Below are 16750 nucleotides of genomic sequence, written 5' to 3' on the forward strand. Positions count from 1 at the left end.
AGGTTCTCTCTGTGTAGTTCAATGTGTTCTGGAACTTCTGTAGACTAGGCTGGCCTAAAACTCTCCTGAGTTCTGGACTAAATGCATATGCCGCCACCACCCGAATTATTTGATGTTTCTATAATTTCTTCCTGTTGCAACATAACCTATTCAGAGAAGTTGTGAAATTTGGGGATTTCATCCTAACTGACTCATAAACACTCCATTCCATGTCTTTAATACTTAGGTTGTAAAGCTATCTTTCCTATTTAAAAAAAAAAAAATGCTTCTGTTCTTCTCACAGTGATGAATGAATGGAAAAACTGAAGTTCCATTACAGAGTGGGGGTATACTGATTTCATAAGAGAAAAATACAGTACCTGGGAAGACAAAATTTCAAGAGAAAAAGAAAGATCATTATGCCCTGCTTTCCCTTCTTAAAGAAAAGGGGCCAAAGTTGATTTTCTACACTGCTGTGTGTTCTTTCTACTCAGACTCCAAGCACACAAACACACATACTCGCACTGACTGAGACAGCTGGAACAACCCCCCATCTCTTTCTGTACTTACCATGCAGAACACTTGCAGTTTTTGTTCACCTTACTGTCATGACACATAAGCAACACGGGGACTAACATATGAACCTGTTGTCACAGCCTGAGCTGAATTAGCTGGCTGAACTGGGAAGCCCAAGGTGGATGGCTCAATAACACTGGCAGAATCATTCACTGGTGCTATCCGACTAATGTAGGCTTCGCTTGCTATAGCCTAACAATTTAAAAGTCTTTCCTTTTTTGTGTCCTCTGAAATTAAATATGCTTGTGAACATGCCCTGACCAAACACTACCTCAACCCTGGAAGCCTTTCAGGCTTGCTTCAACTTACTTAGGCTCTACGTTTGAATTAATGTTTCAGGCCTTGGCTATGTTCCCGTTTTTACCTTTCAACCCCAGTACCCAGGGTTTGTTCTTGTTAAGCAGGTATTCTACCACTGAGGTACATGAGTAGGCCAAAAGTTAACTTTTAAAAGTGTGGTGGTGGGGACACTGGAGAAATGGTCCAGTGGTTAGGAATAACATTACTCTCCCAGAGGACTTGGTTTCAGTTCTTCTGTCATCCACATGGAGGCTTACAATTCAAAGGGATCAATCTGACATATTCTACTGGTTTTTACAGGGAGCAGGCATGTATACAATGTATACATGTATACAGGCAAAACACTCATACATATTAAATCAATCTAAAAAGTTCACAGAGAAAGTAAAGCCAGTGGTGGCACAGGCCTTTAATCCCAGCATTTGAGAGGCAGAGGCAGACTGATTTCTAAGTTCAAGGCCAGCCTGCTCTACAGAGTAAGTTCCAGGACAGCAAAAGCTATGGGGGGTGGGAGGAGTAAGTGAAGGAGAAAGCCATTTGGCTTTCTAAGGTAAACTTTGTGATTAATGGTTTAGTTAACTTGCTACACTACGTCATAGAGACTACTCAATAATTGTGCTGTAAAGACATTTGGTCAAGGGCTGAGAAGTAACAAAGCACACCTAAGGTTGAATTTCTTAGAAAACTCTGCTTGTAAGGTTAGCCTTTAACTGGTATCTGAGAACACTTAAATACAACTTACTGAAATGAATGATAACACTGGTTCAGTGTTAACTGTTCATACAAACATGATTTATACTGAACACTTACTCTTCCTGTGAGTTCAAACGGAATGACTGTATGGCCACTGCCATTAACTTTTGATGATATATGTTGCCAATCTTTTTGTTTTGTTTTTTAGTTCTGTGGTGTTTGGTTTTTTGTTGTTGTTTTGTTTTGTAAAAAAAAGTTTTTGAGACAGGGTTTCTCTGTGTTCCCTGACCAGGGAGGCTTCAAACTCAGAGATCCACCTGCCTCTCCCTCCCAAGTGCTGGGATTAAAGGCACAACACTGCCTGGTACATGTTGCCAATCTTGCTGCTGAAGAATTAAATGTCCCAGTACTGGAGAGATGGTTCGGCAGTAAAGAGCACTTGCTGCTCTTACAGAGGACCCTTTTCCAAGGGATCCAACACCCTCTTCTGGTCTCCACTAGTACCAAGTACACACACACATGCATGCATCAAAATCCTCACACACATAAAAAAGATAAATCTATGAAAAATGTTAGTATCCCATATAACTCTCTGGAAAAGGTGTCTTGGAAATTTGTCCTTAATCTCCTCCTTAAATCTCCCAACTATATACCACATGCCTTTCCCTGTAAGGTCAGGCTTGTTGTGAGTTCACCTAGCTAATCAGGGGACCTGGAAACAACTTGGGAATCCCCAACATAGGTAAGCAGATCACTTAAATGCATACTGTCCTCCTGAGTGCAGAAAGACACCAAAACCTGATCTGTTAATAGAATTACTGGATTACTTACGAAAACAGATCAAACCACTGCTGTTTTGTTACAGATTCCTGTCGTAAAAGCTTCAAAACAATTGGACGCATGAAATCCCATTTGTCTTCAAACTGGAGAGAACCTTTATTCTTAAAAAACAAGAGATAAAAGATAATTTAATTTTAAAATCTCATGCTTTTATTTAAAAACATAATATATTTTGTGAGCTATAAAGAACAAAGAGATCAAATTTAAAAACAGCTTTCCAGACTTAAGTTTTTTTTTTTTAATTAAATTTGTCATTTATTTTACATACCAACCAGCCTTCCCTCCCTCCTCTCTTCTCATTCCCCACCCCTGTCCACTTCCACTACATTCAGAAAGGGGCAGGTCTCCTATGGGAGTCAGCAAAGCCTGGCAAATCATGTGAAAGCAGGACCAATCTCCTTCCCCTGCATCAAGGTTTGGTGAGGCATCCAAGTTCATTCCAGGGATAAAAAGCTAGCTCATGTACCAGGGACAGGTCTTGATCTAGGGGCCCCATAAACAGACAGAGCTACACAACTGCCACCCACAAACAAAAGGCTTAGGCCAGAACAAAGCTTAATCTTATAGCAGAAAATAAGAGAAAATGTATATATAAACAAAAATCCAGGCTGGATTATAGGCTGGGTTTAATTCAAGACAGCAATACTAAGATAGACTGCACAAAACAGATAATCCCAGAACAAATGGAATATGTACCTAGTATGAGCCTGAGAACCTTAGGTATTGTGTATAAGATAAGCTAACCAATATGGTTTTGGTAGGAAACTTGCCACATCTACATGGTCTTAGAAATAGGGGCTGGCCAAATGTAACTTAGAGAGGGGTTTTAGGTCAATCTAGAAATTCAAAGCTCTCATGGAAGCAACGATTTATGACTTTGTGAAGAAATTTCACACAACCTGGCCAGAGAAAAGTAAGATAACCTTCCCTGAGGCATAATTTGTGCATGTTGTCATACACTGACATCAGAAGAGAAATGTCTGCAGACTACAGTACAAGGAGGACAGCAGAAACTGTGCTTGTGACCTCCTAGACTGTCCTATGCTTCTCCCTTTAGGTGACCTTATGTTATATAACAAGTAACAGTGCTTATACCAGCTTGCAGTAAATCCTGCCTTCTATCTGGTGTTGGAAATAAACAGGTGTATTAGAGACTGAACCCTTTAATTTTACAGCTGTCCTGTACTTCACAAAAGTAAAGCTGTCAGAATAGAGATGGATCAGCAGTTAAGAGTGATACTTGATACTCTTGCAGAGACCTGGTTTCAGCTTGCACAACATACACAATGATCAGTAGCCCCAGTTCCAAGGGATCTGACACCCTCTTCAGGGTACCAAGTACATCATCCATGCATATGCGACACATACATGCACATAAAATAGTCATGCATATCAGCATTTTTTTTTAAAAGGACAAAAAGAAAGGCTGGGTGTGTTGGCACCTGCCACTAAGGTCAGCCTGCCACAAGGCCAGTCTGGTCTACTTAGCAAGTCCAGGTTGCCTATTACTACTTAGAGACCCTGCACAAAATAAGAAAAGAAACCCCTCTGAAAAGTACAGCTGTCAATGCTTGGGGTACAAGTATGAAGTTCTGAGTTCAAATTCCCAGGACCCACATAAAAAGCCAAACATGGCATGAACTTGCCAATAATCCCAGTATTGTGGGGGTAGAGAAAGGAAGATCATCATGGCTGCTGACAACTAGCCAAGCTCCAGGTTCAGTGGGATACCCTGAATCTAGGTATAGTCACAAGGATATAACATGAGATATAATAGCCTCAAGGGAGTAAGTATAAAGTAATAAGGCAAGACATTCAACATCCTTCTTGGTTCTCTGAAGTGGCACACACATGTGCAGACACACCACATGCATCCTCACTCCCTATCCCACCCACAGAGGGATGGATTCCACGGTCTTTCATGTATACTAAAATTTATGACTGCTCAAGTCTCAGGTAAAATGGCAAGTGTTTTGCAATTTATTTCAATTGTGTTTAAACCATCTTTACTTTTTTCTTCTGTGGAATATTCTTGCATACTGTGTAAATTATGCTGATTGTTTTAAAAAGAGGCCAGCCACTGGAGCTCTTTAACCTCTATAAAATTGTCACACTGAAAAGAGATGGAGTTCCTGTCTCTTTCTGCCCTATATTCCTCCTTCTGCCAAGACATATCACTTCCTGTCTATCTTTACAGACTTCCAGACCTCTATGATTAACTAGTGGCTAACTTCACCCTCTTCAGGCAAGCTTTTTGTTTGTTTGTTTGATTGACTGATTGTTTTTTCCTTTGGGGTAGGTGTTTTGTTTTGTTTTCCAGACAGGGTTTCTCTGTGTAGCTCTAGCTGTCCAGGAACTAGCTCTTGTAGACCAGGCTAGCCTCAAACTCATCACAGAGCTCCACCTGTCTCTGCCTCTGCCAATATTAAATGCGTGTCACCACTGCCCAGTGGCAAGCTTTATTAGAGTATAAACAAGATAACACATTTCCCCTTTTTTGTTTGTGTAAAATAAAAGTTATAACCAATATAAGAAAAAATTTATACAGTAAGTACAATAACTATATATACTATATTCAGACATTAAATATATCAACAATGTCTAGTCCATTAACAATTGACAAATTCAGAGAAAATACTATATTATCTATACTATTTTGGTGAGTTCAAAATGCTGTACCTAAGTCATATTCTGTAGAACTCTCAAGTATTTAAAGATGACCTGTCTATCTAAAATATATCTGTTTGACCTTGAAAACATATCTAATGAGACTACAAGTTCAATGGTATAGATGACTAACCATTAACTTGCATTTCCTTATTATCCTAAATAGTTGGTAATAACTTTCAAGGGCTAAAAATGTGCATTAAGCATTACATAGTTAAATGAGTTGCATAGATACAATACCTTGAACAAGATTAGAAATGTATGTACAGTATGTTCTAACAAAAATAATCATAACTTTGTATCAAGATACAAAAAATCCAAGTCAATGTAAAATATGTAGTTGCTTTTTTTATTTAAAAGTAGATTCAATAATCTACCTTTTTATCCTATTTCTATATACCCCCCTCATTTCTTTTCAGGAGTAGATTCAATAATCTACCCATATATCTTATCATATTCTATATCTTTTTTCAAAAGAATTCTGAATCTAATCTCCTTTGTTCAACTATTTTCCTGACCAATTGCCAATAACAAATTGTAACTAACTACCCTAAACGATGGCAAATATCCATAATCCATACAAAGACCAAAAACCACCACCCAACCTCTGAGGAATGTGGGCATCATATTCTTAAATTTACTTCCTGCTGTCTGGAGGCAACAGCATCTTTAGGGGATCCTGAAAAGAAAAATTTGAATTAATTTTTTAAGTCCTGGGAGTGGTAGCTGTATCATTTGTTGTCCAGTCTCTAAATAATGGGTAAATGCAAGGCTTGTCTCAAATCCTGGCTAGAGTAGTCTGTGAGGCTGCATCATCTCAACTAGCCAACTGAAAATTTTCCTGAGCAGTTTCTCAGGAGCTGTTTCTCAGTTTAGTGATGTTATCATAGTCCTGGTGAAATGTCATTGTGGGGCCTCATCCTCCTTTTGGAGACTTCAAAGGTCGCTGTTAAACATGGTCATGGTTCACTGTAGAAAACATTTTAAATAGTATATGCAGCAGATTTCAAAGAGGTTAAAGGACCATACTTCGTTATGTACACCCAGAATACAAAAACTTAATCGCTAGTTACCTGATAGAGACTCAAACCCAAAATCATGTACAGGAAGCTAGATGAAGCCTTTTTCTAGAATTAATTAGTATTCTATATGACCATTAATATCATTATTAAAAAGTTTAAATATATATATTAGTCTTATACATTTTGAGACAATATTTATACCTTAAGAAAAGCTTCAAAGACTCAAAATAAAATCAAAGGTTTATGAGTAGCAATAAAATAGTCCCTTAATTTTTGTTTTTCTTCTGTCCCATATCAGGTGGCTCTTCTGACAGGACAGATATTTTGGCTTTTGTTTTAACAAGCATGCTTGGGTTTAGAGAAAGAGAGAGCCATGCTCCAACTCCAAAGCCAGCTTTTTAATTGAAGTGGGACTACAAAACGACCATTTTATGATATGTCTGTAGAGAGAAGCAGAAACAAACATTTGGGAAGATTTGAGAAATTGTATCCTATTGGAGATGTGATATGCTAATAGGCCAATTTACTCTTTTTCTTGGGACATTTTCTCTGGATGATTTGTCCTTTTCCCTCAGATGTCTCATTTGTCCAGTGGTCTTCAGATTCCTTAGCTGGATGCCTTCATTCTCCTGAAAAGACAAAAACATAACCTTTCTCCAACCCTAATTTTGGGGAGGTTCCCTTCTGGCAAGTTATATCTGATCAAATGAAAAGCATGTTAGTTTTAAAGTTAGTTTAGATTGAAGGGCCATCACCTCTTCTAATCAAGGGGTGTTTTGTTCAAGTCTAGTCTATCAATTGTGATGGTATCCATAGCTTTCCTTCACCTGTGTGGAAACAAAAGCAAAACCCCTTCCCCAATGTAACATATATATCCTGTTTTTTAGTCTGAGCTCAGCACATCTTTAAAGTATATAGGCTGATTTACAGTTTTTTTCTACAATCCAATGTCTCTCCACAGCTGTTGTTCCTTTCATTAGAATTTAGAAAATTCAAAGTTAATAAAGAATTATGCAGTCTATTTCTAGGGATCCTTATTATCCCTTTCTGTTTATTTAGCATATTCTTTAGAGTTCAATTTGATCTTTCCATAACTGCTTGCCCTGTAGGATTGATTGTGTGCTATGCCTGTTATATGCTTTATATTATAATTAAAAAAATTGCTTCATTTACTAGAGACATATGTTGGAGCATTGTCAGTCTTAATTTGTACAGGTATTCCCATGATGACCATAACTTCTAACAAATGTATAATTATAGAATCAGTTTTTTCAGAACTCAAAGCAGTTGCCCATTGAAATCCTGAATAGGTATCAATGGTGTGGTGTACATATTTTAAATTTTCAAAATTCTGCAAAATGAAACACATCCATCTGCCAGACTTCATTCCTTTGAGTATCCTTTGTGCTACTTCTTGCTGGAAGTAGAGTTTGGTTGTATAAAAAAATGGAGGACATTTCCTTATATTTTCCTTGGCTTATTGCCAAGTGATGGAAATATTTTTTTCAAACTTTTGCTCCTGGCATGATGTTTTTTATGAATGTCCCTCTAACACATTTCTTATCAATAATTGATCAATTTCATCATTATGTTGTGCTAGAGGGCCTGGCAGATCCATATGGGATCAGATATGTGATAGTATATAGATGATGATTCCTGTTCCTGACTGTCTTGTAACTGAATAAATAATAAATCAATTCTGTATCATCTGGTATAAATTCAGCAGTTTCAATATGCAAAACAACTCTTTCTGCATATTGCGAATTACTAACTATGCTGAGAGTTTACATAAAATCCATGAATACCATGAGAAGTTTGGACAGAATAAGGGCTTTGAGCCACTTAAGTTTTCTTATTTGTAACCTGCCTCTCCTGGTTTACTTGCATTAGTATAGAATGGGAGAGGGGGGAGCGGGACTCTAGATATTAGTATTTCCCATACAATGAGAGGAAGAATCCAGTTAGTTCTCTTTATATATTGAATTCTCTTGCTTTTGGGATATTTGTTATTCATCTCTCCCAAAAGATTACTGCAAACTTTTTGTCAAGGTTCACTTCCTGTCCATATTTGTGAATTTCATCATTAGTAAAAGATACCAATTTCTGCTGCATCTATTCCTGCTAATTGACAAAGTCTCAATTTTCCTTTTAAAATAAACTCAGATCTTTTCCACACAAGTTTACACTTTCTTAATCTTGTTTATGTGGTAAAAAGATCCATTCTAAAATTATATCTTCCCTCTGCATTAATATTCTTGGAGAGAGAATGCTTAAGAGGGTAAAATAACCAAAATGCAATCAAGCTTTGACCCAAATGACCCACATGTGCATCCTGTAATTCCTTTTCCACCAAAGCCACTTCTCCCTCAGCTTCAGCTCATAATTCTCTTGGATTATCTAAGTCCTTGTCACCGTCTAAGGTTTTGAACAAATTACTCAGTTCATTTTTTTTCTACTACAATTGTGGGGCTTAGATAGGAAATGTCTCCTAGCAATCTTTGAAAGTCATTAAGAGTCAGCAATCAATCTCTCCTAATTTGCACCTTTTGGAATCTAATTTTTCAGTAGAATTTTATATCCTAAATAATTAGCAGAATCTCCTCTTTGCATTTTTTCATGAGCAATTTGTAATCCCCAACAAGGCAAAGTTTTCTTCTTCAAATATTCTAAAGTATCTACATTTGAACCAGCTAGTAAGATGTAATGGTAAACTAAAGATTGAAGAAACTGCTTATGTATCATTTCCAGTGGCTGACCTACAAAATATTGGTACCGGGTGGGGCTATTTAACATTCCCTGTGAGAGAACCTTCCATTGCTACCTCTAAACAGCCTGAGAATTATTATAAGTAGGCACCATGAAGGCAATTTTTTCTATCTTTTCCTTTTAAGGGTATAGTGCAGACTGTAGAGAGCCCACTGGTTGAATCACATTATTAACAGCTCTTAGATCTGTTATCATTCTCTATTTTCCAAATTTCTTTTCAATAACAAATACAGGGGGATTCAAAGGGCTGAATGATTCTTCAATATGCGGAGCATTTAGTTGCTCCTGTACCAGCTCTTCTAAAACCTGCAGTTTCTCTCTTGTTAAAGGTTTTTGAGCAACCCACAAGTTTGTCGGTCAACCATTTTAAAATGGGCTGTTGGTGCCTTTGAAAGATCAGCAGCTGTTATACACTGCTTGTACAACCTGACTAGCCAGTGACCTTGTTTGCCTGTTTTCTGAGACAGGGTTTCTATGTAGCTTTGAAGCCTGTATACCAGAGCTGGCCTCGAACTCACAGAGATCCACTTGCCTCTGCTTTGAAAGTGCTAGGATTAAAGACGAGCCACCACAGCCTGGCCCAATGACAATACCTTCTAATGTTTTTCTCAGAAACATATTAATTTATGGTTTGTTTCTGAGATTAGAGGAATGTTAATCTGAGTATTCTATTGTTGTAACAAATTACATCTCAATAAATTCATTGGTATGATAGCCACGTATGGCTATAATTGTCCTCTCTCTGTCCTTCTGGCCCTCTACATTTGACCAATCTGGTGCTGTTTTACCTAAGATAAAGATCCAATTCCTAAAAGCTGAACACTTACCTCCTAAAGAGGCCAATTTGGATACCAATATTCTGGTGTATTATTGTGACATCTACACCTGTGTCTACCAGTCTTTAAATGACAATGTCATTTATTCATTATTTTTTATTTTGGTCCTTGATCATTTATAGAAGTTTGCCAAAATATTTGTTTTACGGTTTCTCCTGAATTTTTTGTTCTCTCTTCTATAGCTGCTCCATCATCCAGAGCAGTATGGTTTCTTTTAAGAGGCATTAGGTTCTTTAATTGCTCTGGAAAGGGCTTTCCTCCATGGTTACATGAAACGGCTGAAATGAATTTAGCATGGAGGCCTTAGAATGAATGATCCCTCATGGAGTTTCCCAAGAGCAAAGGGTTACCTTGAATGTCTTTTGTTAAACTACATTCATTTGTCAAATATCTGCCTTTGCCACACCCTCTGCATATTCCAGAAGGGAGAGGTCTTATGTTTAGATTATAAGAAAAAAATAAAACACTTTCTAGGAACACCCTGCCTACAATCCCTTTTTAAGTGACCTTGTTTGCCACAATTGAAACACTTGACATTTTGATTTTTCTTTAAACCTCTGGAAATCACCTCTACCACCCAAGTATCATCATGGTCATGAGATTCATTTTCTTTTCTCTTTTTTCTCTCTCTCTCCCCTTCTCCCCCCCCCCCCCTTTAAAGACAGGGCTTCTTCAACAGCCCTCGCTGTCCAAAACTTGCTCTATAGACCAGGCTGGCCTCAAACTCAAAGATCTGCCTGCCTCTGCCTCCCAAGTGCTGGGATCAAAACTTGTATCTTAGCAGTCCTATTAACCAACCTTTTTAGTGACAATACCGATATGTTCATAATTGAATTACATAAGTCCCATCTAAATCAGTTATCTTCTCATTTAATTGTTCCATTTTCAAACCATCAGCGTATTAACATACAGAGACCTAAATATCTCCATTGTAATAGTGTTTCCCATTTTTTAAAAAAATATTTAATTATTATATATACAGTGTTCTGTCTGCATGTATCCCTGCAAGCCAGAAGAGAGAACATTAGAAAATGGGAACACAGGGCTGGAAAGATGGCTCAGTGGTTAAGAACACTAGCTGGTCTTCCAGAGGTCCTGAGTTCAATTCCCAGCAACCACATGATGGCTCACAACCATCTGTAATGATCTGGTGCCCTCTTCTGGCACTATGAAAGACTAACAGGAACCAAACTTTCCCTCAGGGATACATGCTGTAAACTATGAAAGACTAACAGGAATCAATCTTTCCCTCCTACTTAAACACACAAGGCAGCGCTTCCTGAGAAAGATGAAAGGAGCCTAAACACTCAAAAACATACTTGGTTAGAGAGTTTCCAGAGCTTAGAGAGAGAAAAAACCTAAACACAGACTGGTGGTTTCACTAACTTAAAAAAGCATGAGTTTGAAGAGTCGTAGTAGTAACTAGAATGAATCAGAAGTGTAAAGGTTGGGACAAAGGCAGACAGAACAATGTCACTCTGCAGATCTAAAGCACCCTGGTCTACAGAGTGAGTTCAAGGACAGTCAGGGCTAGTACATAGAGAAACCCTCTCTCAAAAAATAAAAACAAAACAAAAAATACAACAACAAAAAGTCTGAGAAGAAAACCATTACAAAGGAGGAGGCAGAACAATTGCCAGAGCACATACACAAGGCTAGACATAATATGGTCCCACCAGCCAGAATGGAATCCAGAAAGTAGGTAGAATCATCAGCAAGATGCTAAGATTATATTGAGAGAAGCTACAGCTCCAATGTTGTGCAAGAGTGCAAGAGTGGTATACTGAGACTTGTAGTTAGTAGGACCTTGTGGGAGAACCTTAGGTTACTGGGGTTATGCCTGAAGACTGTAGGATCCCACCCTCTTCTCTCTTCTCTGTGTTTTGTGCCTTAAAGGTAGTTTTGCCCCTTCATCCACACCATGTGCTTGCTACCCATATCAAAGAATCAAAACAACAGGATCACTCAGTCAAGGACTGGTATTTTATTATGTGATAGAAAGCTAAATAATGGAGTAGCCTACCCTAAATGTCATTTGGGACCCACTCTAATAAAACAGAAAACAATTCCAAGTCACCAGATTTAATTTTGCTAAGCTCTATAATATTATTGTTTTCATTTTAGTGTATCTATTTGCCTGCACGACTATCTGTGTACCATATGCATGCCTGGTACTAGCAGAAACCAGAAAGGATCTCATGTCTCCTGAAACTAGAATTGTTGCTGGGATCATTAATTATAACCTGGGTCCTCGGAAGTACAGCTAGTAACAACTCTCCATTCCCACGGCTGAAGATAGAAGTCAGAGGAATGTGTTAGGCTAAATCCACAAACTGTTCCTCTACTCCTTCCTAGTTTCCAAGAGAGATGGGGAAGCTTACTAACCCACACTTTCTCCCTGGCTAGGCTTGTCTAAGAGCCCATGCTTTGCAGCACCCTGGCCTTTTTTTTATTCATGTATTCAGATCATGTACCCTCTAATACAAACTTCCCTCTGGGCCAAGTCACTCTGGGCCAACTTACTGTTGTATATCAGACCAAATGAAGGAAGTCCCCAAAGTTCTGAGCCGGTAAAATTTCAGCTATGGGCCTGAAATTTTAATTCAAACTTAAGTAGGACACACACACCCCATTTGTTTATTCTGTGGTCCTGGGATTTGAACCTAGGGTCCTGTGCAATGCTAGGCAGATGCTAAGTTCCCAGTCTTCCCTTTGATTTTCTGAAACAGGGCTCTCCCTATGTTCACTACCTAAGTTGGTCTTCCATCCGGAGTGCCACAATTATTACTATAATCACACTGTGACCAACTAGCAGGACTTAAAATGTTAAACTTAACTAATTTTGTTGTGTGGTGCTGGGTTTCACAAATACTAAGCATGTGCTAAACCACTGAACTATATACCCCTACCCAAATAGGACTTTCAAAATACCATATAGCTTGCTGTGGTAGTAAATGCATATAATTCTAGCATTTAAGAGGCTGAGCTAGAAGAACCGTTTTAACTTAGGATTTAAGACCAGTCTGGACAATACAGTTGAGATTTCTCCTTAAAAAGAAGAAAGAAAGATAGGGGAAGGAGAAAAAAAAATAAAGTTGTCAGTTCTGGTTCTGTGAGATGGCTTTGCAGTTAAAAGAGTGCCCACTATTCTTGCAGAGGACCTGAGTTCAGTTCCCACCTCTAGGGAATCAATGTTCTCTTCTTCTGACCTCCCAGGTACCTGCACTAAAGTACACATACCCTTCACACATACACACATACACATGCAGATAATTAAAAATGGAACACCCAGGCAGAGATGGTGGTGCTCACCTTTAATCCTAGCACTTGAGAGGCAGAGGCAAGTGGGTCTCTGTGAATTCCAGTCCAGCCTAGTCTACAAAGTGAGTTCCAAGACAGCCAAGACTGACTGTTGTTACAAAGAAACCCTGTGGGGGTGGGGGATACATGTATTTTTTAAACCACCACTCAATATGTTATTCATTTCTTTAGTATTCACATTCCTTACAATGTAAGCTCCTTGTAAGACAGGGATTTTAATGAACTTTCTAATCATATTTACATGTCTAAAAATAATTACCAAAGCCTGAATGTTAACTGAAACACTCAAACCTTAGAATTACATCCATATTCCTAGCCAAGTACATTCTTGACTCTGAATCACAACTCTTCTGACCAATGTACACCTGGCTTCATATTTAATAAAGGCCCTGTATCAATCCTATTTACTCAGAACCATTCCTTAACTACCTAATGAAAAATAACAGCTACCAGATGGGCTTACTGGTGCATGCCTTTAATCCCAGCACTTTGGAGGTAGAGGCAGGAGGATCTCAGAGAGCTTAAGGCCAGCCAGAGATACAGAGTGTGACACCATTAAACCCATCACTTGGGAGGCAGAGGCAGGCGAATATCTGCCTGAGTTCAAGACTACTGTGGTCAACAAAGAATTCCAGGATAGAGATACATAGAAAGGGCCATTCATGATATCTCAAAAAACCCAACAACTTCACAGGTAACAGCTATCACAACCTGTTTTATATCTAATTGTTCTTATGCTTACTGCTTTTCTCCTCCCCAAAAATTTATTTTACATAAAGTTTGTCTACCCAGGTCACCATTATCTAGTCAATATTAGAAAAGATTAAATTCTTGATCACTTGTAACAGGGCCCCAGACCTTACTTAGCACAACTGACCGCATGATGAAAACACCATTCAGGCTACAAAAGTCAGCTAGTCCCACCAGTCAGAAAGAAAACAAAGTCCATCGTTCTGAGAAAGTCTTTTAAGTATGACAAGCGAGGATTTGGTTTGGGGGCTTAAAAGTTCACCCTATGAAAGGCTTAGTGTAGTTAAAGCCTTTCTATTGGCTTACACCCATGTCCTGCAATCGTCTCTGGTGAATACCCCACAACACAATTACATTTATTTTCCATAGCTGTAATGACTGCTATAGTTTCAATGAATTGTCATTTAGCACAAACACCCTCAATTCAGATTGTGAATAATTTTATGTGTAAGAGCCAAAGCTAGGTAGTTTGTCGCAGTATCTTTACGCCAAAGCTACTTCCTCCTAACAGTGAGGGCCTTTCACATCTGGCCCTGACTGTTATTTTTCCTCTTCCGTTGTTTCCTTAGATACTGAGCTACTATCATGCAACAGTTCCAAGGTGCATGCATCATCCACACATGACCCAATACAATCCACCACTTATTTCTCCATTCCTACCAAATTTATTCCTTGTCACTACCATGAAGAATACTCAAACTGAATGGTAGTGGCGACCACCTTTGATCCCAGCACTCAGGAGACAGAGGCAGGCAGATCTCTGTGAGTTCGAGGCCAGCCTGGTCTACAGAGCAAGTTCCAGGACAGGCTCCAAAGTAATACAGAGAAGCCCTAACTTGAAAAAGAAAAAAAAAGGTAAAGAAAAAAGTACTCAGAGGCTGGAGCAGGGTTCTGCCACCAAGAGCCCATGTTGTTCTTGCTAAGGACCCAGGTTCAGTTCTCAAGTATGTCTCACAACTATCTGTAACTCCAGTTCCAAGGGATCAAATGTCTTCTGACCTTTGTGAGCAGTGTACATATAAAATATATCAACTAAAAATAAAATTTGAAAGGTAATTTTTAAAAAATCCTCCAGAAAACAGAGCAATAGCTTACTTGGGAAGTACTCACTTTACAAAAATGAGAAAACAGTTCAATCTTCCGGAATCCATATTTAAAAAAACAAAAACAATAAACTGATTACGGTAATGAGGTGTAATCAATCCCAGTGCTGGTGAAGCAGAGGTAGTGTATTCCTGAGGCTCCCTCCCAGCCAGTCTAGACTAACTAGCCAAATGTCACTGTGTCAAAGAACAAGGTGGACAGCTCCTGGGGAATGACCCTGAAGTTGACCTTTGGCTTCCACATTCAAGCATATACATGTGCCCTACAAGTGTACACATTCACATATGCAAGCACATAAAGTACCCATTCCTTAAAACTCAGCTCCAATGCTCTCTTCATAACATTCTGTAATTGTCCCAGAAATCTCCTTAATCTGTGTAGCAACATTTCAGAAACATCTGCCTTAGAGAAAACCACCAGTACCATCTCTTTGAGTATGATAAACTCCCTCCCACAGAGAATGGGTATTATTATATATGCCTTTGTGTTCTTCAGGGTATCTTGCATATTGCTGTCTAATAAATAACTTTAATAATGAATAAATTCTAGACACATAAAACTGCTCATTTATATCTTCCTTCTTTCCAAATGATAAAGTTTGCACTAAGAAAAAGCTATGCTTCCTATTTAATTTCTTTTTCAGTTTCTTATTAAGAGCCAGGTAGTAGCTGGTGCATGCCTTTAATACCAGTGTTAAGGAGGCAGAGGCAGGCAGATCTATGAGTTTGAGGGCGGCTTCAAAGCTACAGAGAGAAAACCTATCTAAAAAACAAAAGAACTGGGACATTCTCAAAGACACTGATAAGGTCAGATAGAGATCAGATCAACACTAAGATAAAAACAGTAACTAAAACCTGGATGGTGTTGACACATTCCTTTATTTAATCCCAGGAACAGTTAAGACTACACAGAGAACCCAGTCTCAAAGAACAGAAGAAAAAAAGAAAGAAAAATAGTTAAGACTGTAAAATTTGTATGTCAATGAAATACAGGTATGGTAAACAGTAAAATATAGGGGTGGGGGGGAAGACACACAAAACAAACAAACAAACAAACAAAAAAAAAAAAAACAGCAGAGGATGTGAGCAATAATACCAGAAGAATGGATGAAGCTTATCAAAAAAGATTCTGGTTTGACAATCAGGATACTGTCAATGCTCTTACACTTGATAGCATCAAGGTAACCAGGCAAATTAAGGAAACCAAAGAGCTACAGAGCAGCACATAGGCAAAAGCCTGAGAACAGAAGCAGAGCACTGGCTAAGTTTACACAAGAGATACAAACTTTCTTATAATTAGAGACTTGAGGGGAAAGGGAAAAGAAAAGAGGAATAGCTGAGCAGAGAAACATGCCACCAAGTCTTGGGGGGGGGGGGACAATGAAGGCTAAAAGAGAACAAGTGAAAGGTGACTTGAAAAAACACAATACAGAGAAACTAAAAAAAAAAAAAAAAAAAAAAAAAAAAAAAGTGTGGTATTGACCAAGAGAAATATAGGTCTAAATTGCTAGATAATGTGCTAAAAACTGAGAGGTGGAAAAAAATGTTTAAACAGATGCTGTTTGGAATAGGATAATCAACTGGAAATAAAGAAAATGAGCACTGAGCCCAGCTAACACTGCAAAAGAAAAAGAACAGGCAAAATTAAGTGTCAGAAGTAATCTAAAATAGATCAAAGGGCACTATCAGATTTCTAGAAATGTCCTACAGGTAGACTGTGTAAGGAAAAAAATAGAAAGTACCCTAGTGATAAGGGGTCAGACTTAATTCCCCTAACCAGTTGATAAGTGTATGTCAAAATATTACATATCTTTCTATACTCAAAAGATTTCCAAGATCCAATAACAGTTCACTTGGTCTAACCAGAAAATAAAATCTCAAAATAAAATTCCAATAT

The 16750-nt window shown here is 38.3% G+C and overlaps 2 protein-coding genes across 3 annotated transcripts in view; both read right to left on the minus strand.

The window, feature by feature from the left end:
- The window catches only part of Acat1 (acetyl-CoA acetyltransferase 1), a 191769-nt gene that overhangs the window by 61684 nt on the left and 113335 nt on the right, over nt 1-16750 (minus strand). The window lies entirely within an intron of this gene.
- Cul5 (cullin 5) overlaps nt 1-16750 on the minus strand; it is a 51972-nt gene that overhangs the window by 31803 nt on the left and 3419 nt on the right. The window contains exons 2-3 of one of the 2 annotated variants that reach the window (XM_051197476.1): nt 6605-6706; nt 2380-2489 (exon numbers count right to left, since the gene is read on the minus strand). In XM_051197476.1, the coding sequence (XP_051053433.1) occupies nt 2380-2489; nt 6605-6706 (212 nt within the window). The remainder of the gene's footprint in view (nt 1-2379; nt 2490-6604; nt 6707-16750) is intronic. The other variant, XM_051197477.1, reaches the window with a different exon arrangement.

The sequence above is a fragment of the Phodopus roborovskii genome, unplaced genomic scaffold (genome assembly GCF_943737965.1).
Source record: "Phodopus roborovskii unplaced genomic scaffold, PHOROB, whole genome shotgun sequence".
NCBI classification, from domain to species: Eukaryota; Metazoa; Chordata; class Mammalia; order Rodentia; family Cricetidae; genus Phodopus; species Phodopus roborovskii.